Here is a 24,459-nt window from a genome sequence, read left to right as displayed (position 1 = left end):
TTCCGGGACTGCTCTAGGCCGCGCGGAGGTCCACGCGTCTCTGTGGTCCCGTCGCGCCGGGCGTCCCCGCGCTGACCCTCCCGGCCCCAGGGCTCCAGGACGGGGATCTGGAGAGTCTCTCCAGTCCGACGCAGTGGCTCCGGGTTGCCCCCAAAGTGCATCCCGGCTGGGAGGAAAACAGCTGGGCATGCGCTGGCAGGACTGCAGGGGAGGAAACGGGCTGTCGCAGGCAGGAGGCCCAGTACTCGCTGCCCTTTTCCCTGGACGTGGGGGCAAGCCAGGGGCCTCCGGGGCGTCTGGGACCTTCAAGAGAAGGATAAGGGGATCCCACAGTGGAGCCCGTCACCTCTCATAAGCCCAGGCGTCCTGTAAGGATTCATCTTTCCTGGTTCATCTGCCTGCCCACCCTGCCACCACAGAGACGGAGAGGAGAGGAAGGGCCCCCGAGGGCCTCCCCATGGCCGGGAGTGTAGGCCGACCCTCTCTGGACTCAGGGCATTTGAGGGATGGCGTCCATGGCCTCCTAGGGGAACCGGGAGGGAAGGCGGGTGTATTCTTGAAACCCCCACCCCACTTCCAGACACTCAACTTTGCTTCTGATGGCAAGACTTGCCTCCCCCCACCCCCAGTGCTGCCTCTGGGACCACCTGCATGTGTAGCTCCACCCCCCGCCCCGGGTGGGGGGAGCTGCACAGCCCTCTCATGGGAGACCACAAGGACAGGTGTTCCTGACAGGGGGGATGCTGTCCACTCTGCCCCTGTCATCTGCCCCCTGTCTTCAGCACCCTTCACCCTGGCCCTCAGGTGCCTCTGAGTGTCCTACACACGCACACACACCTGTCACCTGCCTCCCTGCCCCATCAAGGAGTAGGCAGGGGCTGTCCCTCCCCTACCTAGCAGCCTGGGCTCCATGGGGACCCAGTTGTCACGCAGTCAGCATTGGACCACAACCAGCCATGCAGAGCTGGGAGTGGCAAGGGCTGGTTCCTTTTTTCTCCCTCCAGCATCTTGGGTCACAGGAAGGCCAGGCTACCGATCTGAGCCCCCTGGGGGCCAGTGGAGAGGCTGGACCCTGCCCCAAGGGTCTCAGGTTCTTCCTCTTTTGCACCCAGCCCCAGAATCCCTACCCTCCTCCACCCTCCCAGACCAAACACAGTCACTTTTTCATCAGGGATCTCATGGCCTTTAGAATAGTTATTGTTGACATGCCGGATATTATTAGTCCATTTTACAGAGGAGGAACATCAAGGCTCAGAGAAAGCTAGAGAGGGGCCTAAGGTCAGGGACAGAAGTGGGACACAGACAGGAGGCATTCATCCCACACCCCACCCCTAAGATATGTAGCCCACAGAGCAGTAATAATCTGCGTCGTCCTCAGGCTGCACGGGGCTGATGATCAGGATGCCGGCATTGTGGGCTGCGTCTGTGGCTGCTGAGAAACGATCCGGGACGTCTGGGGAGCGGTGGTGGTCCTCCTCTGAACGGTAGTAGAGGAGATAGCGGGGGGCGCTCCCTGCTCGCTGCTGGTACCAAGTCACTCCGTAGTCCCCAATGGTGGCATGGCGAGGGCTGATCATGCAGGACAGTTGGGCCACTTGGCCTGGGAAGACCGACAGTGCACCTGGCGGGGTCAGAGCTGGCTGGGAGACTGAGAGAGACAGACCTGCTCAGGCCCGGCCTGGGCCCCTTCTCTCCCACTGCTGCCTCATGAAGTCTCGGTCAGACTCCCAAACGACTCCCATTCCTGAAGGGCTCCTGGCCTGGTGCCATGGCATCGGCACTGGGTGGGCACCGAGATGGTGACTCCTAAGTCCCTATTAGCGCCATGTTCCCAAGGATCTGTGTTCAGTTGAGGGCCTAGAGTTTAAAAGGTGGGATGGTGGCCTCGGGTTCCTTCTGTTGCTCACTCTTACCCCTGGGGGCCCTGAAGACCCCCAGCCCCTTGGTCACACTGGCTCTTCCACACCCTGGCTACAGACTAACACCCCCCCACCACCCACCCCCCACCATCGCAGGAAGCTTCCTGGGCTGTACCACCCATCAGCTCAGTCTCAGGCACCTGGATGCTGGGGACCTTCCTGGAGTTTGGTTGTTCCCGAGACGCTGTGAGGTGAGGACCAGCCCACACCAGCTTCCCCTGTGAAAAACTCAGAAAGTTCCAGTCCCTTCTGAGACCCTAAAGAGCCAAAGTTCAAAGGGATCCTGGTGATCTGTTCATTCGGAAATGGAGAAACAGCCCCACACAGAGAAGTGACTTGAGCAGGTCTAGGGCAGAGGCACCTGTAGCCGGTTCTCCCTTCCACCTCAGAACCCCTTCGAGACCCCGTCCACAGCTCCCATCAATTTGCTTCCTCGCAGGAGGCCTCTGCAGACAGTGCTGTCCCCCACACCACCCCCAGGTGAGCCAGGCCCAGGGAGGGCTCACCTGCCAGGAGGTCTCCAATCAGAAGGAGGGCCAGGTGCCACCAGGCCATGGCCAGCAGCGGAGAGGCAGACGGGAGCTGTTCTGTTGGGCGTGCTCCAGGTGCTTTAGGGCACAGGCAGAGGAGGCTACTGGACCACAACAGAGCATGCAAATCAGCCCATTGATTGGTGGGGGGAGGCAATGGCTGGGCCCCAACTGCCAGGCCCCATCTTCCCAAACGTGAGAGCCCTGACCTCACGGGCCTTCTGAGAACAGGCGTTGAAATCCACACGTGCATTACAGAAGGGGCTGCTTTTACACTGAGGTGAACCGCACACGTGATAAAGTGCTCAAATCTTTGAAGTGTGGCTCGATGATTTTATATATGAGATACATATATACCACACACACTCACACACCCCTGCAACCTCTACCCAGATCAAAATTTAGAATATTTCCACCTCCCCAGCAGTCTCTCTCATCCTCCCCACCTCCCCCCACCCCCAGCCGTAACAACCTTCATTATGCCTTCAATCACTTAGGTCAGTTTCGCCTGCTCTAAAACGCTAGTGTATCCTCTTTTGTTCCTTTTCCTTTTGTTCAACAACATGGCCATCATCCAGAATGTGCAGTGATGTTTAATTCATCCTAATAGCTGTGTGTAATCCATTGTGTGAATTAGTTTACCCATTATCCTGTTATTTCCTGTGCTTTCCAGTCCTTGGCCCTTACAAATAAAACTGCTGTGAACAATCCTGTCAATGTCTTTGATGCACCTGTGTTTTCATTTCCGAGGGCCAGACGCCCAGCATTCGAATTGCCTGGGGGTAGGAAATGTGTGCATTCAGCTGTAGGGACACTGCCAGCCTTCCCACTGCGCTTGTACTGACTGATCTGCACTCCCACCAGTGGATAAGTGACTCACATCTTCACCAGCCTTGATGTGGTCAGTTCCTTAATTTGCCAGATGGAGGGGAGCTGACTGGCTTGGATTCAGTCTCCTCATCTGGAAAATGAAGGTAAGCATAGTGCTAGCTCAAGCGTTGTGAAAATGCAAGGGCAGGACTGTGTGCCCTCCCCCGACCCCAGGCCCAGCGCTTGTATTAACCATGCTTTTTTTTTTTCTGTATTCTGATGCTTTGACATCTGGGGCCTCGCTGACCTTAGAGGGCTGACCTGCCCAGAGTTAGCCAGCTCCCAGAGGTACTTTCCAAATGCAAACCAAGCAATCCTGAGCCCACACTCCCCCCTACCTCCTTTATTGGGCTCTCTATCCTCCTGCCCTAGCCACCCAGGTACCAGCTGATCAGAAATAGCCCCTATGCCCCAGAACCTTCTGAAATTACTCCTGAGCCTGTTCCTTCCCTCTGAAACTCCAATAAAGGCTCTGGCCCCCAGTTTCCCCCTATCCCTGTACCTCCTGATGATCCCAGTGCTTCCCCATGGGACCCCCTCCCCGGGGACGCCGTGTGCCCCCTCCTCTTGGGGACTGTAACAAACTGTCTTCTCCATGGCAATCATCTACTGGTCTGCCAGCCTTACCAGACCCAAATAACAATATTATAAAACTAACCGAAACAGTGCACTCTCATTACCTCGCAGCCTGAGAGCTCCTTTGGCGGTTCGTTATAAACACGGGTCCCAACATGGGTCCCAGTGCATTCCCGACAACCCAGCATCTCCACACCCCTCAAGATAAAAGACCCCTCCACTGCACTGACAGCAAAGCTCTCTGACCACAGTGTGATGGTTGTCGGAGCTGAGGGTCCAGGGCCCAGCGTGGCCATTCCTTCAGAACCTGGCTGTAGCCACCCCTGAGCTGGGTTCTGCAGAACTCAGGTCCCCGGATACAGTGATGTCCCCGGAATGAGTTTGGGAAACCCTGCCTGTTTCCACAGCACTGATTGTGAGCACTTGAGGAAAAGGGAGCTGACAAAGGTTGGGCACCCTGGCTGGTGGGGCTCGTGGAGAGGGGGCAGGAGACAGAACTGGAGAGAAGAGGTGATAAGGGAGAAGGAAAGGCAGAGTGACAAAATGAGAGGAAGAGGGAGACAGAGAAGTCAAAGAAAGGTGGGGCACAGGTGGAGAGGCAGAGAAACAATGTGAGAACACAGAGAAAGAACGAGGGAGAGGCAGAGAGGAAGGAAAGGAGGACAAGAGGGCAGGACAGACAGACAAATACGAGACAGGGAAAGATGGCGAGACAGGCGGAAGAGAGAGAGAGGTGGTGAGAGGGACAGCCGTGAATCTGGGAGGTTGAGCCACAGCCAGACAAAAGAGGGACAAGGAAAAACGGTGCGGCCGTGCTGGAAAACACTGGCAATTTCCTGTGACATTAAACATAGTCTCATCATATGACCCAGGAATTCCTCCCATGGTATTTATCCTAGAGAAATGAAAACACCGAGTCACAGAAAAACCTGTAGGTGAATGTCTACACTGGCTTTATTACAATTGCCAAAAACTGAAAACAACCCAAAACAGCAGGTGAGTGGATCAACAAATCGTGGTGCACCCAGACAATGGGACTCCCCCAAAGATAAAAAGGAACAAACTATGTATATATATATATATGCGGTTATATATATGTGTAACTCTAAGTGTAACTACATATGTAACTATGTACACATATGGAACAAACTATCTACACGCAAGACAACCTGAGTGAATCTCAAATGCATCATGCTATGTGAAAGAGACAAGACTCAAAAGGTCCCGTACGTACCGTATGAGTCCCTTTATAGCACATTCTGGAAAAGGCGGTGCTTGCCAGGGGCTGGAGTCGACTACAAAGGGGCATGAGGAAATTTTGGGAAGTGAGGGAAATGTTCTGTATCCCAACTGTGGTGGCAGTTATATGAGATTGGTCACAACTCAAAATACTAAAAAGGGTAAATTTTACTGTATATCAATTTTACCTCAAACTTAAAAAAAAAAAACGAACAAGAACAGAAGAAAACAAGGGAGGCTGGGAACGAGGAGGCAGGCAGAGGCAGAGGAAAGAACAGGAGCACAGGGCAGAGAGTGGTGCCTTGATTTGGTGGGGAGCCTGTAAGGTTAGAGGGGACCCCATGCTGGCCAGGGCCCCTGGCCAGCTACCAGCTCACAGTGGTGAGCTACCGCCCCCGGGAACCTCCCCCGCTTTCAGTCTGGGCGCTCCGTCTCTACTGGTGGGAGAGTGTAGCCTCTGGATGGCCCTGGAAACCGAGGCTCCAGGCCCCACTATGGCCTTGCCTCAGATCCCGTTACCAGGATACTGAGGGGAAGGCATTTCCTGCCTGGACGTCTTGGCAGCTCCCACTACCATGGAGACCAGCTCGGAAGCTGGGAGGGCCTGTCTCCTCCTGCTACTCTGACCCAGCCAGCAGGAGGAAGAGGAGGCCAAGTAGGGACTTCAGCCTGGGCCCACCCACCCATCACCGACCCGTCACCCACTGATCCACCCCCCACACATATATTTCCCTGCAGGGCCCAAACCCTGAATAGATCTCAGCCCCAGGTCCTTCCTTAGTCAGAAGTTGGGGTACCAAAGCCCCCACATCTGTTTTCTCTCCCCTGCAGCCATGTTTATCACAGTGATGTTTGGAGGTAAGTAAGGCCCCCTGTCCCAGCAGGTGGGTTGGGAATGGCACACTCAGCTTGCTTCCCACTGCCCTGTGGAGAAGGTGGAGGCAGTGTGGGGAAGGGGATTGGGGCTTTGGGGAAGGAGCTCTGTGAGGAAGCAGAACTAGTGCCTGGAGTGAGTCCCTGGAAGGGAAGACCCTGGCTGGGTACCAGGAAACTCAGACAGGCCCCTCTCCCAGAGCATCCGCCATGCTGCTCCCATGGAAGGTGCTTTTAAACTGCACGATCTCTCGGCTACTGATTCAGCCAGTGATCCTCAACACCCAGGGTGTCTCGGGTATCTGATCTCCGGCCACAGTTGCAATTCCAGAGCCTCCAGTGGGAGGGGCTCCGTTGTGGGCAAGGGGCTGGGGCAGGAGGCTGTCCAGTGTGGGAGGTGTGAGCTGTGCACCCATCACTGACATCTGGGGAGATAGGTGATGAGGGGGCACAGTAGGTCCCACAGCCCTACTCCCTGCTCTGGTTAAGAGATGGGACAACCACTATGCTGTACACCTGAAACTAATACAAAATAATATTGAATGTAAACTGTAATTGGAAAAAAAAGAAAAGAAACAAGTCAACTGCTTAGTGGGTACGTTGTTTACTTTTGGGGGGTGACGAAAATATTTTAGAAATAGAGGTGATGGCTGTACAACTCTGTGAACGCACTAAATGCCACTGAATTATGCACTTTGGTTAAAATAGTGGATTTTATGTTACGTACATTGTACCTCAATAAAACAAATCACTTAAGTTAAAAAAAAAAAAGGAGAGAGAAATGGGGGAGGCATATGGTCCCAGACTGGGGGGAAATAGAGAGGCTCATTCACTCACCTCTGCTCCTTTCCCACAGCTGGCTGCTGGGAGCTGGTGAACCCCGGGTGCAGCCTGGCAACTCTCACTGCCCACCTAAGGCAGAGGGGGCGGGTGCTTCCAGACGGTGAGGGAGCAAGGAGGGGTGATGGGGTGGGGGCCCGGGGCTGCAGGGACGGGTACCAGCCCTGCCCTGCCTTCCTCCCTGCCCTCCCAGCAACCATCGCCCTCCTGGGTGAGGATGGGCACCTGGTGATCCTGAGCAAAGACTTGGAGGAGGGGGCTTCCCAGGCCCCCTGCACAGGCAGCGCCCTGCTACAGGAGCGCAGGACCTATGTCCTCGTGCAGATCATTAGTAAGTGGGGCCCAATACTTGTTGGCCACCACTTTGGCCAGAACCTAGCCCTGACCCTTTTACCCAATGCCCTGTCCTGACCCCAGCCTCAGCCAGCACAGAGGCCTACAGTGAGAAGCAGGGGCCAGTCAGGAGCCTTTCTTTCTCCCTCCACAGATGGGGAGGGTGGGGCCCCCACTCGCTATGAGTCCCTACTGGAAAACCTGGAAGACTGGTGTCCAGAGCTGGCAGGTGAGTATCATGGTAGAGCCCTGGGGTGGGAAGGAAGCATCTTCTCCCCAGCCCTGACAGGCAGGGCTTCCTGGGCCTTCCAGAGGAGCTGTGCAGGCTGTCGGGCCTACCCCCAATGGGCAACAGACGGAGACGTACTGGCACTCGGCGTGGCCACCAGGAGCAAAGCTCTTCTTCAAGGCCCCAAAGGCTGGGCTCCCTGCTGTCCAGGACCCGCTAGTTGGGGCCAGGAGCCAGGTAAGGAGGAGACATGGGTACCTGGGGGGACATTCACACCCAGAAATGGGATCCTTTCCCAGGAGACAGACACCCGTGTATTGAGAGAGGTGGGAGGCCCCCATGATGCATGCACACATACATGAAAGATGGAACATGCTGTACTCAGAGATAGGTGCCCCCCAAGCCGCTGCAGTCTAAGGGCCCAAGGGCAAGAATATCCTCAGTGCCCAGGAGATGATGTGGCATAGGGCCTGGCATTCAGTAGGTGCTCGATGCAGAGCTGCTAAATCAATTCCATGAAGGCCACAGCACAGCACACGTGATGGTGGGGGCCTTGTGACTGGGCACAGCACAGTCTAGTGACCAAGCTGGACTCGGATCCAAGGAGGTTGGCCATGACCTCTGCCTTGTGTGATCAGGCCCAAACGGACAGCGGCCAAGCAGCATTCCTCTTATGGAATCTTGATAATGAGTTGTATCAGCAAGAAGGGCAAAGTCACACACAGGATGTGAGGACACCAGGGGCCCATATGATGTGGGTGCAGAGAAGGGGATCGAAAGGCAGAGACAAGAAAGGTGGAGGAGGCATGCATCCCTGAGAAGAGAGACAACTAGGATTCCAGCTCCCAGAGTCAGATGCCCTTGAAGTCACCTGCTAATGCCTCGCCATCTGCTTTGACTGCCCAAGGCTGTGGAATTACAACAGGGCTCCTCCCTCCCCACCCAGGAGGTGAATCATCCCTACCACCTCTTCAACCACCGTGCTCTCGGCAGACAGGCCAGTGAGAGGGCACACAGCAGGCTCCGGTCTAAAATAAACTCTTTTAATTGCACATTTGTGTCTCAGGTCACCTGTGGGGTGAGAAACCCTCTCTTTACTCCCAATCCCAGCTTCATAGGTACATTCTGGCGTTTATAGTCTGGCTGTCGGTGAAGGGGCGGAGGTGAGTGCAGAATTGGCTACTGAATCTGCTCCAATCTGCACCAGTGTGCCCCGGTCTCTTCAGGGCAGGGAGCTCAGACCTGTGAAGGAAGGGGTGGCACAGGCTGGTGGTCAGCCCGCAGGGAAAGGAAGAGGGGCTGCCCCTCCCAGCCCCTGCCTGGGTGGGGGGCAACTTGCTCACCGTGGTTGTATTTGCATTGCTTCAGGGCCTCGCTGAAGCCCTCGCACAGGGTCAGGTCACTCTGAGCGGTGGAGCAGTCCAGGAACTGCTTGATCTCATAGGCGCAGGGCCCCAGTTGCAGAGGCTGGGGGGCAGCGCGGGCCGGGACCTAGGGTGGGCAGGAGGCAGCAAAGTCAACTCAAGCTGGAGGAGCCACCTACCCCTTCCCACGACCCCAGCCCAGGGGAACCCCAAGGGTCCCAGGCAGGCTGAGTGACCCAGGACCAGCAGACTCAGCTCCATCTGTTAAACAGGGTGAGCCCACAGCCCTCTTAATGCCACCCAGCTGATGAGAGACAGCATCTCCCTGCTGCCTTCTAATGGGCATGTTGGGCAGGTGGGAGGGGTGGGAGAAGAATCTAGAAAAGCCCAGTGAGTGCTCTGCTAGCACTCTTGGAATATGAGCCCCACCCCCACAAGTTCCAGCAACTTCCTGGCTGAGCCATACTGATCCTCATGACCCCTGACCCTGCCACTAAGTCCGTGTTTGGCTCAGGACTGGTGGGGTGCCCAGTGGAGGAGAGGCCAGTCACCAGCTACCCTTTGTCCTTAGGCCCAGCGACTACAATGCATGACGTGGGAGGAGGGAAACAGGAGACTCAGGAGCTTCAACACCCCTCCACTCTACTAGGGTTAGGTGACCTTGGGCCAATCTCTGACCCCTACGGGCCTGGGTTTCCCCATCTCTAAAGGGCTGGTTGGCATCTGTCCCTGAGAGTCTAGGGACCTTGGCCTCAGGGGAGGGCCTGGGATAGCCTGCCTGGGAGTGATACAAGGGCAACAGCCTGAGAAATAGGACTCTGCCTGGTTGGGCAAGGTCCTGGGCCTGAGGCAGCTCAGGAAATGCCCGGACACAACTCGGTGGACATTACAGCTGTACTCCGCGACCTTCAGAGAAGTGGGCCTCAGTTTCTCTGCAGCCCAGTTGCTCACCTGCTGAGTGGCAGGCTGGGCAGGCTCTGAGCTCCCCCCGCTGAAGGCTCCAGTTAGGGCGCTGCCCACGACGTGTCCCACCGCGGAGCCCACGGCCACCCCAGCGGCCGTGGACGCCATCTGCGCCATCAGACCCGGCTGGCCCGACGGGGCGGGGGCCGGCGCGGCAGCCGAGGGCGGTGGGTGAGCCGGAGGGTGGGCAGAAGGTGCGGCAGTGCGGCTGTGGGGTGGGAAATCGCAGGGTTAATCCAGGCCGGACCCCAGGCCCGAGGGGCCGGCAGTCCCTGGAAGCGCCCCCTTTCCTCCTCCTGTAGTGTGGGCGACCACAGTCTTAGACACGAGGTTGTGATTTTCCCTCCCCTCCCCCTTACTCCCGCTAAGATGGCGCAGTAGTCGCCAAGGTCACGCTATTATGCCCTTGGGGGAGTACCCGCGCTTCCCGAGCGCTCTCCCCACGGGGCCCCTGTCCCGCTCATACCTGGCTGGCCGGGCGGACACGCTGCGGCTCCCCCGGGGCATGGTCGCGGCGGCGGGGTTCGGTTGAGCTGAGTCCGAGACCGAAACGGTGGCGGAGATTGAGTCTCTGGGACGGAGGCGGCACACCTTTGTCACTTGCCGGCGCAAGGGGCGGAGCCTCGGGGACACGCCCCCAGGGGAGGGTCTGACCTGCTGCAGCACTTTACTCCCGCGGGTCGCCGGAACTTACTCTTCCAGCATCCCCTTGTCTCGGCGAGCGTTTCAGCTGGAAATGTGACTCTGCGACCTTCCTTCCTGCGCTTGGCCCGAGCTATGTGGGCCCTGGGGATATGACCCAATGTCGCAGAGCGCCGAGAGTTTGCGCAGGGGCGACCGGCGTGAGCCTTCAAAGACCACCGCGGAGATCAGAGAGTGTCGTCCTGTGCTCCAGGTCAGAGGACACTGGAGGCAACCGGTCGAGGCCCCCCTGGGAGGGGGCACGAGGCGCCAGGCCGGGCTGTGCTCCTTCCTTTCCTATGAGATAGGGTTTGAGGACTACTGCGTGTGGTCGGTGTCTCAGGGGAGAGGGGACTAGAGCCGGGATGAGGTGCCCCAGGGAAGGCCTGGCGGGACCGGTGTCCAGAATCCCCGCCAGGGGGCGTCCGGAACTCCTCTTCGACTCCCTGGAAAAATGCGCTGCAGGCACCGGCAGCCTTGGGCAGCACCCAGGGCGCGATGAGGCCCCCCGCGTGGCCCTCCACCCCGCCTGACGCCCCTGTTCCGCGAACGCAGCGCCATACACTGACAGAGTTTACACGACATTCAAGCAGCGTGCCCATCCTAAAGTCTGTGTTCGGAGTGCCCTGAGGCACCTGTAACGTGTTTGAATCCGGTACCCTCTCGATTTCACCACCTTGGTTCCAGGCCGAGGGGAGGGAGGAAGGGATTTAGGATGCTTCCCAGCCCTTCAGGAGTTCCAGGTTTTATAGTCTTTTTTGAGTGACTTCGAAGTGGTCATATCATTAGCCGGATGGGGGGCTGACTTCTTTACTTCCCCCCTCCATACTCTCCATTGTGCCATGGGAAGGGAAACTGAGGCCTGGTAGCACAAGAATCGTGGAGAAGATGAAATCACCCATAACAAAGCCATGGGGGCGGGGGCGTATACTCGCTTATGTGTGTGCACAGCGCTTCCAGGTCACATGTGCACTACTATGTACTTACCTCTGACTCTGCCTGTGAAGGAGGGTCCTCCCTTGACCCCTGCCTGGGGGCCTGGGCCTCAGTTTTCTCCTCTCTCAGGTGGGGCTGACCACGCACTTCAAGGTGAGGTACGCATGTCAAGGGTGGGGCATTTTCTCCTCACAGACATGCCAGGCCTGGTCCAACCTCTACTCCTTTATAGTTCCTGCCCACCTGTTCTCATTTGCCAGGTTGGCCCATCCTTCTAGGCTTATCGGGGTCCTCCTCCTACAGGAAGCCCTCAGTGACCAGCCGACCTTGCTGAATCATGGCTTGCCGCCCTGGGTCTGCACTGCAGGTGGCTGTTACTGCAGGTTCTCCAAAGTTCAGCCATGCAGCCCCGGAGGCACTCAAGACCACTTAATAAACATTTTTATTGAAATCATTATGTATCTTCCTGTATATGAGAAAAATATATAATTAGCTCATCAAGTCCATGATTTCTGGGCCCATATTGCTAAGAATGAGGCTGAAGTAAGCATTTCAACTTTTAAAAGTGAGTCACTTTAAAGAAAAAATTGCTAGCAGATTTAGGTAGGAAAAATCACGGCTGTTGTTGCCATCTCCTCGCCCTCTAGGTGTCTCTGTGGAGCCTTCCTGGAGAAGCTGTGAAGGCTCCCGGGGCTGGGACGATGGTCCTTTCTTTCCCCCAAACCCCAGGCCTAGGCTGGGTGTTCACAGCCTCACCTAGTAACACGCAGGACCCTGCCCACCAGGACAAGAGCTACTGTCTGCTTTTTGGCTCAGCACTGTTGCCCATGAGGGAGCAGATTGCCTGGGGAGATGATAGGCCCCTGGTCATCACAGGGAGTGTATGAGACTGGAGCACTCCTTCCAGCATGCGGAAACCACCTCCTTTAGGTCTCAGGAAGCTCGTGGAGCCTGTTAGTCCCTGATGAAGGGACAGCCTGGGCCCCCAGGGCCCCATATCCTCTGACCGAACCCTTCCTCCAGCTCATCACACTCCTTTGCCTGCTGGTATGGAGAAGCCTGTTCTGGTCTCTCTCCCTCTTGGAGCCTTGGTTTCCCCATCCATACATTGTCACAGTTCTGTTCCAAGCTGGGGTGGGAGGAGGGGGAGGCCAGTTGCCTCCCTGTGACTCAGTTTCCCCGGCACACATTTTAATACCCCTTTTCTCACAGGGAATACAGTGCAGCCTTCAAGATGGATCAGCAAGGTTCTGAGGAGTAAGGAAACTTGCTTATGGGTACAACCACCTGTCATAGGCTCACAGGATGTCAGAGACCAGGGCGAGCAGCTGGGGCTGTCCCTTCCAAAGTTGGGGGTAGGGACCAGGAGGATTGAAACCTTATTTTTCTGAGACTCCCCACTGCACATTTGGGAAACTGAGGCCCGGAGCGGTACCAGCTGGCCAGGGTCACTCAGCACCAGACCTCAGCCTGCCCCTAGTTAGGACGGGGTCTCCGGGCCCCAGGCCCCTTAACCGGCCAGCGGCTCCCTGTCCACCTCCCCCATCCTGGCTCCCGCAGTTGCAGCGGGGAGAGTTTAGAACAAAAGGCGCGAGGGGCGGGGCGGGGGCGGGCCGGGGGCGGGCCGGAGGCTATAAGGGGCCGAGTGCCGGCGCGGCCCAGCAGGCCCAGCAGCCCTGGGGCGGATGGCTGGGGCCACTGGGCTCCGCGGCGCGGCTCTGCGCGCTCTCCTGCACCCGTTGCTGCTGCTGCTGCTGCCCTTGCCACCGCCGCTGTTAGCCCGGGCCCCGCGGCCGTCGGTAGGTGCCTGTTGCCGGCCGGCCGCTCTTCGCCCAGGGGGCGCTGGGCACGCGGGCTGGGCCCAGAGGCGGAGCTGGACCCATGGGGGCGTTGGGGTGTCCTGGTGCCACCCGTTCCCCAAAACGCCTTCTGGATCCCTGTGGGCGTGGTAGAGAGTGAGCCTCCCGTCTCTGGACGCGTGCAAGTGAAGCCTGCATGGGGATCCCCCAGTCTGGTGAGACGCAGCTCGGCGCTAGACACACGCCCCCTTGCAGCGTGGGGACCCGCTCCTCCGTGCCCCAGCCACAGATACTGGAGTGTGCTGGGGGAGGTAGCAGAGGGAATGGTTACAGGTATTCCTGCAATAAATAGAGGGTTACAGGGCCCTCTATTTATTGTAGGGACAAAGCAGAGCCGGTCTCAGGCTGGTGTCAGCCTCCAGGTGTGTGATCACACCTCCAACTGTGTAGTGGGCTGGAGGATTGGGGGAGAGCTGGGGAGGGCAGCAGGTGCTCTGGGGGAGATGGTGTCTGAGCCTGGAGGGGGCGCCACCACCTAGGCACCTGCAGGTGGCAAGTTTGGGAGGCTTGGAGCCAGGACGGCATGAGCATGCGCGCATGTGTGTATGTGTGAGCGAGAGAGAGTGAGAGAGAGAGAGAGAGACAGACAGACAGACAGACACTGTGAGAAAGTGAGAAGAAGGGGAGCCAAGGGCGGAAAGTTGAGAACCTCAGAGAGCAAGGGGGTGGGAGAGCAAGGGAAGGGAGAAGAATGTGTGATCCACTGGAAGAGCAGAGTCCACGTGAGAGGGCAGCAGAGTGTAAGAGAACCGGCCATGGGGTGTGCACGACAGCCTGTGTGTGACAGCCTGCGTGTGCCCAGAAAGCTGCACGCTCCCCTCGAGCTGGGATTTTGAGGGGCCAGTCACAGGGGTAGCCAGGCAGGGCCTAGAGTCAGAGGCTGGGCAACTGCAGGCCTACAGGCCCCTGGGAGCCCACCCCATCGCTACTAGCAGCTGAGGCATCAGACAGCTCAGGAAGGGATGGGACCATTGCGGGGTATGATAGGCAAGCGTGTGGGACTGTTCTGGTGAGGAGGGAGGTCTGACCGGGCCGGGCCCCTCTATCCAGCCACCCAGGGTCTGCTCTGGCCAGCCTTGCCCTTTTTGGCTATGGAAGCACGAAGAAATAGGATGGGGGAGGAGAAGGGGGAGGCAGCTCAGTCTGGAAGCGTTTCCTCTTCCCCAGCCCCTTCCCCTGCTCGCTAGATTTGGGGGCAGTCGGATATCACCTTGGGTAGCAGTTGAACCCACGGGTTCAGGAATGGGAGCGATTGGGTTTGAACCACGCGGCCCTAAGTGAGCCTTCCTGTGCCTTTAGAGCCTCACCCCTCAGTCTCGTCAGGAGTGGGTGGGAGACAACAGTGCCCACTGCTGGGCATTGAGGATTAAATGAGGTAATTCGAGGAGAGGTACAGCCAGGCACACTGGAGACATTCTGTCACCTGTAGCTGCCACTTTGACGCATGTGTAGGCGGGGTCAGTTGGGGCCAGGTCTGAGCTGGGATGCTGCCTGTCACTGCAGATACGCAGAGAGCATTCGGGGTTGCCTCTGATGTGTTTATGCGCAGGCTGCTGTTGGCAGGACCAGGAAAGCTCTGTAAATATTTATCTATCCCAATTCAGCAGCTTTCAGGATTGTTGAAAGCCCCACAGCCCCTGGGACCAGCAGGCTAGGGGAGGGAAGGGAAAGATTTGGTCACAACGTCAGGAGAAGATGGACTTGCCTACTGACTGGCTGTGTGACTTGGCCAGGTTGCTTGACCTCTCTGAGCTTCAGAGGGGCTTGATGCTAAATAGAATGACGTGATGATGCTCCCCTGTCTTCTGTACAGCCTAACAAAGTACCTTCCTGTCAGGGTTACCTCCTGCTGACAGCAGAAGACATAGCTATGATTAATTAACTCTATTAGACCAACAGCAAACTGAGGCCCAGAGAGGGGCACAGCTAGTCTGGCTTAACCCAGCAGTCCCCTAGGCTGGGGTCCTCCTTTATTTCCCCTCTACCGGATGCCTCCCATTTTCTTGATTGGAAGTTGTCCCAGAGGCTGACCTTGAGCCTCTAGCTCAGCCAAGAGATTGAGTCAGCCGAGAAATTCCTCGAGGATGTTTGAGGCTGTGGTTAGGTGCCTGCCAGAGGAGGACAGGGCAAGTGGACGGCCACCACACAGGGCTGGCCAAGGGAGGACGCTGGCCCAGGAGCAGGGCATGCACCAGTAGAAGAAACACTTCTTAGCAGCATGGGTTTTGGAGATAGGCCAAGAGCCAAGGGGGTGCAAGGAGAGCTCTGGGTGGGGAAGCATGAGCCCTGGGCCTAGGACCAGCTCTTGCCCCACTTGCTGTATGACCCTGGGTAAAGTCCTTGACCTTTGTGGACTCTGGGAAATGCCTGCTCCCTGACCCCCAGGGCTGTCGATGAGGTCAGGTGTGGTCTGTGCCCACCACCCACCTCACTGAATCCTGGCAGCCTTGGGAGGACCAGCACACCCATTTTAGGAATCAGCAAGCTGCCTTGTGCCAGGCCTTGCAGCTAGGCCGTCTGGTCCCAGGCCAGAAAGCACTCAGAAAGATGAAGTGTGGAAGGTCAGTGGGTCAGGGACCATGTGTCCCATCCCAGTAATGTGGAAACAGGAGCCAAGAGCCATTAAATGATGAGCTTCCCCTAAAAGATCCCGCTGGCTGGAGACCTCCATTCTATTGCCTTCTGCTCACTCTCCCTCCAAGACCAGTGAAGGTGACACAGACAGGGAGTAAGAGGCCTTTGCTTGCAGGAGAGCCTGCATGATTCGCTCTTCTTTTCTGGGTTTGCAAGCCACCTTCTGGCTGCAACTCCTGGTTTATGATTTAAAGTCTGGAGACATTTGGGGAGTGGGATGCCTGGTGGGTGGTGGGAGCAGATTCCCAGGTGTGGGATGGGCAGGCTCACAGCAGCAAGGAGCAGGGCCAGGGAGCAGGCTCTGTGCCAGATGCTGCAGCAGGCATCACAGAAGGAGGGCATTTAGCCCTTTGCCATGGCATTATCCCCATTTGATAGGTGGGGAAACCAAGGCTAAGAGAGAACAGTAATTTGCCCAGGGTCCTCTGCCCCGGGGGTGCCATGGCATAGAACTGGGCCTTCTGAACCTCAGTCTGTAGCTCTTTCTGCTGCTCTGAGTGAGTCCTGGTCCAGGGCTCTGGGGGTGCCTTGTAGGGACAGGAGAGGAAAGGATGGTGTATATGCCCATTAGCCACCCTCTGTCTGTGGCTGGCTGCTCTAGGCTTCACTGGAGGCAGAGGAGAGGAGGGATTTCTACCCATGGGCATAAACAGAGCTGGCAGGCTGGGCTCTGGGCTGTTTGGGTCTCCCAGGGGAAAAAAATGGCCCTGCCTTTCCCAGGGAGGGTCCTTGTACCCCTGCCAGGCTTGGGGAAGAAAACTGTCTCCTGGAGGTCAGGAGGGGCAGTGTGGGGAGGGAACGGGTAGGCTCTCATGTCTAGTCACACAGACCTGGGATCCACATCCTCAGTGTGAGATCTGGCAAATGCATCATCCCCACCTTGTGGGAGGAGGGGCAAGGTTCAGTGAGCCATCTTCGAGGTGCCTGGGAAGTAGCAGGTGCTTAATAACTTCCCATTGCTTCTCTTCTTCACCAAGGTGAGGTGACCTGGGTCCCTTCTCAGGAGAGGGTGACTCCAGCCCAGAAAGCAGAGCAGAGGTAGCAGGCAGGGTGGGCTGTGAGCACAGAGAGCCTGCCACATGCCAGCTGTTGCTCGGGCAAATGGCTCCAACTTCTTTGGGCTCCACTTCCTCATCTGAGAAAGGGATGATGCAGGTGGAGGTGGTGAGGGGTCCCGTTAGGGGCTAAGAGCACATGTGTGGAGCTGTTGGCAGGGTCCTGGCCTGGAAACGGGTGAACTGCAAGCGTGACAAGTACTTAATAATAGCAGTAAGCCCAGCATCGGCTGGAACCCACAACCCAGCGAGGCTGGACTCAGCCAGGTAACCAACCATTTGATAAGAAGCTCAAACTGAGGGAAAACTGACTCAGGGGCCCACACCCCAAGTAGCTCCATAGCCCCCTTGGGATTCAGAACCTCCAGGTATTCAGAATACCGCTTCATAGTGGGGTATTCTTGGGGGCTGAGTCTGGGTGGCTCTGGGGGGTTGAGTTCTTAGTGGCTTCATAATCTGGGCCTTGGGGGAGGGGAGCTGGGACACTGACCAGAGACCTGGGGCTTGGGAGAGCTGCCAGAGGCTGAGGCTGAGGTCAGGCTGAGGGTGGGGCCTGGGTGGCCCAGCTCTCACCCCAAATATGGCTGTGGGGAGGCAGGCGCTGAGCGTCTCAGCAAACAGCACCTCTCCATGCCTCTCCTCTGGCTTTGCACAGTGTCCTAAGCAGGGGCCTTCGCCGTGGCCTGGGTCATCAGAGTCCTCAGCTGGCCCTGCCATGCCCTTGCCTGATGACTTCGCAGGGTCTCCCAACCTCTTGGGCTTCTGCTTTTTCCATGCATCAGAATTGTGACCTCCACCTTGGGACTTTTAGAGGGTGGGAGCTCCGGGTCAGAATCATCTGGAGCTCTGGCAGGGCAGGGCTGGGTGGGGCTGGGTGCTGGTAACTGTCTGCTCCCTTACACACACACACATACACACACACACTCACTCACTCAGGCACGGAGGGGGCAGGCAGACCACATCTAGCTCTGCCGGGTGCCCAGCCCTAGGGGGTAAGGTATGAGCAAAACTGCCCCCAAAAATCAGACCTCAGTATCAGGTGCCCTTACTGGGTACCCGGCCCCATGCCAAGTGCTTTAAATGATTGCCTTGGCTCATCCTCAGGTCAACACTATGGGGAGGTATTACCCCCATTTGTCAGATAAGCAAATCGAGGCAGCACTGCAGTCCCTCCGTGTCTGAGGTGGGTGTCCTGGGCAGAAGTAGCTTCTGTGACTTGGGAGCTGGAAGAGGAAGGGAGGGGACTCGGGAAGAAAGGGAGGTGGAAGGCATTTGCTGGGGGTCGGGGAGCAGTGGGGGGAGAAGGAGGCGCTGCCTGGCCTTTCCTCGGCAGCTTTGTGGAGTCCACTCCTGGGTGTGTGTGGAGAGTACAGTCGCTGTGCCCCCTCTCAGACGTCACCAGCCCAAAAGGCCAGAGTCGGTGACAGGCAGCCCTGGGTGGGCCCTTCTGGGAGGCAGTGGCAGGCAGTAGGAGGCCGTGGAGCAAGTCATTGGGAAACCGGTCAGCTCATGCCAAAGGTCCTGCAGTGGGACAGTGCGCACGCCTTCCCTGGCCCTCAGCTTGCCCAGCGACCCAGCGGGCGGGGGTTGAGCACGGGCATGCTGACGGCCCGTGTACCTCTAACCGTGGGCCCTGAGGACCAGCTGCCTGACCAGGCCTCCCCATCGTCTCTCCTGCCCAGGACACCCACCACCGCCACCTGGCGAGGAGGGGACCACAGCCCTGGCATGAAGCTTCTCCGAGCAGCCTGGCACCTGCCCCTGCTGCACAGGAGGCTCCTCGGCCTGCAGGGGGCCCTAGACCTCCCCGCTGTGGCGTACCTGACCCGCCTGATGGGTTGAGTGCCCGCAACCGACAAAAGCGGTTCGTGCTGTCGGGTGGGCGCTGGGAGAAGACCGACCTCACCTACAGGTAGGGCCCTCGGCCACGAGCAGACTCCAGAGCTGCCACCCTCACACCTGCTTCTCAGGACACACGCCAGGGTGAGATCTCTGTGGTTAACAGACCTGGTGTCCACTTACCCCTGAGCCATCCCTGGACCAACACTGCCGAACCCCAACTTACATGCATTCATAGACACCCCCTGGCCCTCCCCTGGCAGAGTGCCTCTGTCAGCCCATGCCTGGTCTCCCCATAGACATCCTGGGACACAGCTTTGTGTCACACAGGCAGCCTCTCTGGGGACCTGCTAAGGGCCAGGTCCTGGGACTCCATGGTGAGTGAGGCAGCCACAACCTTGAGGAGCTAGGCATTAATCATGACATTGTCGGGGTTTGGCGTCATAATCCAGCTCCCATGCAGGTGGGAAGCAGTGGTGAGGGGACAGGTAATAGCTCAGGTGACCTGAGCTCCCTAGAGTGGTGCCAAGCTGAAACTTGCACATCATGCAGGCGGGGACTTGGCTTGGAAAGAAGGTCACCTACCAGGTCACATGTGACGTAGAGTCACATAGCATTGGAGCTGAGACTGCAGGGGCCCTCAGAAATGTCCTGGGGGAACTGGGAACTGACAGGCAGGTTAAAGGGTCACAGTCTCCCCACAGTGAGCAGCACAGTCTGGTCTATAAGGCAGGTCTTGGACTCCTGGTCCTGTGTTCTTGCCACTGGATGCAGACACCTGTGTGCGCCTGAGGACACAAACCCACACAAAAATGTGCCCATGTGGCAGAGGGGTCAGCGCATCGCACCTGAGGCTCATCTGGCCTGTGCCCTGCATACATGCACCCCCACAGAGCATCCAGGGGCAACTCCTGGCCCCATAGCCCTCAGGGGCGGCCCCGCACTGAGTAAAGCCCAGGACCCTGCTTCTCCCCCCAGAATCCTTCGGTTCCCATGGCAGCTGGTGCGCGAGCAGGTGCGGCAGACAGTGGCAGAGGCCCTCCAGGTGTGGAGTGATGTGACACCACTCACCTTTACTGAGGTGCATGAGGGCCACGCTGACATCATGATCGACTTCACCAGGTGAACCAGTGGCCTGGACCCCCTCTGGGAACAGCCCCAGCTGTCGGCAGCTGCTGACCCTGCCCCCAACCACCCACCCACCCACCCACCCATCCACAGGTACTGGCATGGGGACAACCTGCCATTTGATGGACCTGGGGGCATCCTGGCTCATGCATTCTTCCCGAAGACCCACCGAGAAGGGGATGTCCACTTCGACTATGATGAGACCTGGACTATTGGGGACAACCAGGGTATGGGCTGGGGACCCATTTTCCAGACGGGGCAACTGAAGATCATAGAGAATGGGAACTTGCCAAGATCCCTGAGCTGGGTTCTGGAGCTAGGGTATCTTGCTGCAGGAGGCTCGGGGATTGCTGGACTATTTCCCTTTTCCAGGCACAGACCTCCTGCAGGTGGCAGCCCACGAATTTGGACATGTGCTCGGGTTACAGCACACAACGGCTGCTAAGGCCCTTATGTCCCCTTTCTACACCTTCCGCTACCCGCTGAGCCTCAGCCCAGATGACCGCAGGGGCATCCAGCACCTATATGGCCGGCCCTGGCCAGCCCCCACCTCCAGGCCCCCAGCCATGAGCCCCCAGGCTAGGGTGGACACCAACGAGATCGCACCAGTGGAGGTGAGGCACAGGAGGGTGGGAAGACAGGAGGGGAGACCCTGTCCCAGCTTCCTCAACCTCACTGGCCTCTGTGGCTCCAATGTGGGCTCTTCCCTGGCCCCCCTTCTTCCCCACCCCAGCCGGAAGCCACACCAGATGCTTGCAAGGTCTCCTTTGATGCAGTATCCACCATCCGTGGCGAGCTCTTCTTCTTTAAGGCGGGCTTCGTGTGGCGGCTTCGTGGGGGCCAGCTGCAGCCTGGCTACCCTGCTCAGGCCTCTCGTCACTGGCAAGGACTGCCCAGCCCTGTGGATGCAGCCTTTGAGGATGCCCAGGGCCACATCTGGTTCTTTCAGGGTGAGTGGGAGTTGGGGGTTGCTCTCAGGAGATTTCCAGGTGCCAGGAATGTCATGGCCAAGGAGGGACAGACAGACAAATGTGATGGGCAGACAGAGGGTGCCCTGAATCCTCAGGGCCAGGAGAGAGCAAGACTCACTCCTCTGGGCGCAGCTTGGCAGACCCCCGGAGGCGGAGGCTCTCCAGGTGGGAGTAGAATAGAAGGCATTGCAGGATGGGCCCCGCCTTGACCTCCAGCTCAGAGGTGGCAAAATGACTCACTTGGGGGCACAGCTTGGAAAAGGCAGAGCAGGATTTGATCTAGGTTTAGTGACCCTAGAGCCTGTGCTGTTAACTTTCAACTGGCAGAGACCAGAGCCTAGAACATTCCAGGTAGCAGAGAATTCATAAACAAAGGTCTAGCCGGGACCTGCTGTGACAAAGTTAAGCGCCAGTTAAGAGCAGCCAAATGCTGTGGGAAGGAACCCGGGCCCAGGCGCCTGTCTGCTGCTTAGAATAACCTTTCCCACATGGTACGTCTCAGAGCCTGCACCACCCCAGCCTACTCCTGCTGGCTCCAACTTCCCCTGGACTGGGGATACCAAGTGGGACAATGAAACTGAAGCTAGGAACGTTTGTGGTGGTGGCAGCTGGGTAGGTCCCTGATGGCTGAGTGTGGCAGTCGCGCAGCTCCATTGCAGCCTCGCCTCTCTGCAGGGGCTCAGTACTGGGTGTACGATGGTGAGAAGCCAGTTCTAGGACCTGCACCCCTCTCCGAGCTGGGCTTGCTGGGCTCCCCAGTCCACGCAGCCTTGGTCTGGGGCCCTGAGAAGAACAAGATCTACTTCTTCCGAGGTGGAGACTACTGGCGCTTCTACCCCAGCACCCGCCGTGTGGACAGCCCAGTGCCCCGCCGGGCCACCGACTGGCGAGGAGTGCCCTCTGAGATCGACGCCGCCTTCCAGGATGCTGATGGTGTGTTGGGGACAGGGTGGCTGGTGGAAGCGGTGTAGTAGCGGCATCTCCCACCCTGTGGTGGCTGGGCATCAGCTTTTCATCATGGATGCTTTGTCCAGCACCATCCCCGCACCAGGGCAGGGCTATGCCCCCCCGTACTGCAGGTTACATCGAGGGCCAGAGAGGTGCAAGGACTTGCCCAGGTCCCTTAGTCATGGCTGGTATTAATAACCACTCCACACTGAGGACTGACACCTGAGTTCCCTAAATGCCCTGTGCAATTCTCAGGTGTAGCACCTGTTACGAACCCAGCTTCCAGAAGAGCAAACAAACAGAGGTTCAGGTGATGAGGTTCCCTAAGTGGGACCACCCAGGTGGACAGTGGGCAGCTAGGACCACCACCCAGGCAGTCCCTGCTCCTAACCATTGCACCACCTTGCCTCCTGCAATCTCCAAGGACTAGATTGGGACTCACAGTCCAGTGCTCTCTCTCATGCCCCGCCCCCCTCGCTTCTGTGCTCTCCCACAGTGGGACCTTTTTGGAGAGCTGTCCTATGGTGGCCTTGGACTCTGGGGCTCTAGGTTGCCTGCATGACTCAAGATGCCCAGATGTATCTGGCTGGTGGGTGCAGGAGTAGAGTGATGTGGAGGGAGGGCCAGTGCGTGGAGCGCGACTTGCTTCCCTGACAGGTAGGAATTGGGCCTCTGAGGCACTCAGCATCTGACAGGCTGGGTGGTAGCCCAGGCCAGACTCTCAGCTGGCTAAAGGGCTCCCCCAAGAGAAAGGAGGTCTTGGAGGGCCTGCAGGATTCAAGGAACTCAGCAGTGGCCAAGGCCCGCCCACCTGGACCTCTCCCTGTGCCCTTCCCCTGGCACAGCCTGACAGCAGGTGTGAGGCGCAGCGTCCACTTGTCCAGGCCTGACTCTCCTCTCTCCTCAGGTTACGCCTATTTCCTACGCGGCCGCCTCTACTGGAAGTTTGACCCTGTGAAGGTGAAAGCCCTGGAGGGCTTTCCCCGTCTTGTGGGCCCCGACTTCTTTGGCTGTACAGAACCTGCCAACACCTTCCGTTAGCCATGGCTTGGGTGCCCTCAGGGCCCCGGACCCCTGCCAGGCCACTGACATCACCTGGAGACCTGTGGCCATCTTTGTGGCTGTGGGCAGCAGGCATGGGACAGACAGAACCTGTGTCTCCGTGGGGGAGTTGGGAGGGGGGTCCTGCCACCATGACAACTGCAGGGAAGGCCACGCAGGTCGTGGTCACCTGCCAGCAACTGTCTCAGACTGGGCAGGGAGGCTTTGGTATTACGTGTGAGGGTCGTCTGGGGCCTGCTCTACCCTACTTGTGCAGGTAACAGTCAAACCTGGCTGTCCTCGCTCCCTATGCCTGTCCCTCAGGAAAGGACCTCAGCAGGTTACGGGGAGCTGGAGCCCTCACGCTGTCCCTGCTGCAGGGTTCCCGCAGGGTGAACCCAACACATGGAACCTGGGGCCCCATGGCCTTCTGCCCTTTCCTGAGAAGTCAGTTCTGGGGAGAGGCTGGAACTGGCTGCCTTCCAGTGGGTGATCCTGGAGATCTGTTCCCCAAGATCCAGAGTCAGCTGGGGAGGGGGGTGCTTCCAGCTGAAGACCCAGGGCCCTGGAGGCCCCAACATACCTCAATCCTGTCATAAGCCGGATCCTCCCTAGCCCCCTCATCCTAGCACTGAGACCCTCCAAAGCCGTGTAAACGTGTGTACAAAGCCTTTTTTTTTTTTTTTTTTTTTACTGAAGACTGTTATTAAACACGGTTATGGTCATTTTCTACCTGCCTGACTGGGGTTTCTCTGACTGGGAGGCCAGGATGGGGAAAGAGATGGGAAAGGGAGGTGGTAGGCCTGGGTTGGGACCTGCTCTGCCCTGGGAGCCGGGGTGGCAGCCCCCTTACCTCAAGCCTATGGTCTGTGGGACTCAGGGCCCTGTGATGTCTAGGGCCCTTCTTGCTCCATTCCTCCACCTTGCCTCACTGGACATCTGTAGTGGCTTTGTAACTCGTTTCCTGGTCCTCCGGTGCCCTTCAGATCATCCTCCGCCAACCTGTGGCCACTCTGGTCTCACCACACCCCGGCGCCTATCCCACCACTGGCAGGACACAGCCAAGCCCTCCTAACTTTTTGGTGCCTCCTTGCCGGCCACCCAGCCCCACGTGTAACTCCTTCATAGTGACATCTATCATAGCTGCCAATATTATTAGACGGAACCATGTGAGATTGTCAGCAGTGAGCTGTCGTTGAATACTGCATTGCTCAATTGGCTTCACGGACGCTTTGATGTTTTCATTCATGTCAGTCCCCAAAGCCAGCTGCAAGTGCGCAGGGCAGGGCTGTCTAGTTTCGCTGAAGGGATCAGCTTGTTGGGCACAAAGCACAAAGTTAAGACAGGAATGGAGAAGGTTCCCTCTCCTCTGACACTCATCTGATGCACCAGCCAAACAAAATACCACCTGGGCCTTGGAATCCTGCCAAGTCAGGGAGCCTTTGCCCACACCGGCACCGCTCAGTGTTGTCATTCCGCCCCTTCCCACAGCTGCAGGGACAGCGGCTCCTAGGAGCCCTCTTATCTGCCCAGCTGCACTGTTTTCCGGGTGGAGAAATTGAGGCACAGGTACTTTTGGCCTCCCTCAGCCTTCAGGCCTCACTTCCTTTCTCTTCCAATGGGTAGGGTTC

General features: G+C 57.8%; 4 protein-coding genes across 10 annotated transcripts; 2 read left to right on the top strand and 2 right to left on the bottom strand.

Moving 5' to 3' along the window:
- Window positions 1-1,175: 1,175 nt before the first annotated feature.
- Window positions 1,176-2,652, bottom strand: VPREB3 (V-set pre-B cell surrogate light chain 3). Of its 2 annotated transcripts, none has more exons than XM_053928790.1 (2): window positions 2,426-2,652; window positions 1,176-1,648 (listed from the first exon to the last, which is right to left on the bottom strand). In XM_053928790.1, the coding sequence occupies exons 1-2, from the start codon at window positions 2,472-2,474 to the stop codon at window positions 1,332-1,334; spliced, it is 366 nt and encodes a 121-aa protein (XP_053784765.1). In that variant the 5' UTR covers window positions 2,475-2,652; the 3' UTR covers window positions 1,176-1,331. The 2 variants fall into 2 exon arrangements, with proteins under 2 accessions (XP_053784765.1, XP_045048833.1); XM_045192898.2 differs by having other exon boundaries at window positions 1,176-1,621.
- A 2,912-nt stretch (window positions 2,653-5,564) lies between these two features.
- Window positions 5,565-8,457, top strand: C7H22orf15 (chromosome 7 C22orf15 homolog). Of its 6 annotated transcripts, XM_071221904.1 has the most exons (6): window positions 5,565-5,992; window positions 6,864-6,950; window positions 7,041-7,178; window positions 7,335-7,409; window positions 7,493-7,646; window positions 8,356-8,430. In XM_071221904.1, exons 1-5 carry the CDS (start codon window positions 5,968-5,970, stop codon window positions 7,627-7,629), a joined length of 462 nt encoding a protein of 153 aa, XP_071078005.1. In that variant the 5' UTR covers window positions 5,565-5,967; the 3' UTR covers window positions 7,630-7,646; window positions 8,356-8,430. The 6 variants fall into 6 exon arrangements, with proteins under 6 accessions (XP_071078005.1, XP_045048875.2, XP_045048876.2 ...); XM_045192940.2 differs by having other exon boundaries at window positions 6,864-7,178; XM_045192941.3 differs by having other exon boundaries at window positions 6,864-7,178; window positions 8,317-8,361.
- Window positions 8,432-10,353, bottom strand: CHCHD10 (coiled-coil-helix-coiled-coil-helix domain containing 10). The gene is made up of 4 exons (XM_045192943.2): window positions 10,203-10,353; window positions 9,725-9,944; window positions 8,753-8,900; window positions 8,432-8,651 (listed from the first exon to the last, which is right to left on the bottom strand). The coding sequence occupies exons 1-4, from the start codon at window positions 10,241-10,243 to the stop codon at window positions 8,632-8,634; spliced, it is 429 nt and encodes a 142-aa protein (XP_045048878.1). The 5' UTR covers window positions 10,244-10,353; the 3' UTR covers window positions 8,432-8,631.
- Window positions 10,354-13,035: 2,682 nt separating this feature from the next.
- On the top strand, window positions 13,036-23,514 carry MMP11 (matrix metallopeptidase 11). Its single transcript, XM_053928482.2, has 8 exons — window positions 13,036-13,152; window positions 18,584-18,813; window positions 19,719-19,862; window positions 19,962-20,095; window positions 20,241-20,482; window positions 20,602-20,818; window positions 21,515-21,772; window positions 22,695-23,514. The coding sequence occupies exons 1-8, from the start codon at window positions 13,039-13,041 to the stop codon at window positions 22,826-22,828; spliced, it is 1,473 nt and encodes a 490-aa protein (XP_053784457.1). The 5' UTR covers window positions 13,036-13,038; the 3' UTR covers window positions 22,829-23,514.
- Window positions 23,515-24,459: the final 945 nt, after the last annotated feature.

This window comes from Desmodus rotundus, chromosome 7, assembly GCF_022682495.2.
Source record: "Desmodus rotundus isolate HL8 chromosome 7, HLdesRot8A.1, whole genome shotgun sequence".
NCBI lineage: Eukaryota > Metazoa > Chordata > Mammalia > Chiroptera > Phyllostomidae > Desmodus > Desmodus rotundus.
The sequence above is the reverse complement of the archived record's forward strand: the minus strand, read 5'-3'. Positions and strand labels throughout refer to the sequence as shown.

Excerpts from the sequence above, each read along its gene's own strand:
- VPREB3 (XM_053928790.1), bottom strand. The coding sequence starts at position 2,474 with ATGGCCTGGTGGCACCTGGCCCTCCTTCTGATTGGAGACCTCCTGGCA. Across the intron at positions 1,649-2,425 it reads GATTGGAGACCTCCTGGCAG|TCTCCCAGCCAGCTCTGACC; the intron begins GTGAGCCCTCCC and ends TGTCTCTCTCAG.
- C7H22orf15 (XM_045192938.3), top strand. The coding sequence starts at position 5,968 with ATGTTTATCACAGTGATGTTTGGAG. Across the intron at positions 7,179-7,334 it reads TGTCCTCGTGCAGATCATTA|ATGGGGAGGGTGGGGCCCCC; the intron begins GTAAGTGGGGCC and ends CTCCCTCCACAG. Across the intron at positions 7,647-8,355 it reads TAGTTGGGGCCAGGAGCCAG|GAGGTGAATCATCCCTACCA; the intron begins GTAAGGAGGAGA and ends CTCCCCACCCAG.
- CHCHD10 (XM_045192943.2), bottom strand. The coding sequence starts at position 10,243 with ATGCCCCGGGGGAGCCGCAGCGTGTCCGCCCGGCCAGCCAG. Across the intron at positions 9,945-10,202 it reads GTGTCCGCCCGGCCAGCCAG|CCGCACTGCCGCACCTTCTG; the intron begins GTATGAGCGGGA and ends CCCACCCCACAG. Across the intron at positions 8,652-8,752 it reads GCAATGCAAATACAACCACG|GTCTGAGCTCCCTGCCCTGA; the intron begins GTGAGCAAGTTG and ends CTTCCTTCACAG.
- MMP11 (XM_053928482.2), top strand. The coding sequence starts at position 13,039 with ATGGCTGGGGCCACTGGGCTCCGCGGCGCGGCTCTGCGCGCTCTCCTG. Across the intron at positions 13,153-18,583 it reads CCCGGGCCCCGCGGCCGTCG|GACACCCACCACCGCCACCT; the intron begins GTAGGTGCCTGT and ends TCTCCTGCCCAG. Across the intron at positions 19,863-19,961 it reads ATCATGATCGACTTCACCAG|GTACTGGCATGGGGACAACC; the intron begins GTGAACCAGTGG and ends ACCCATCCACAG.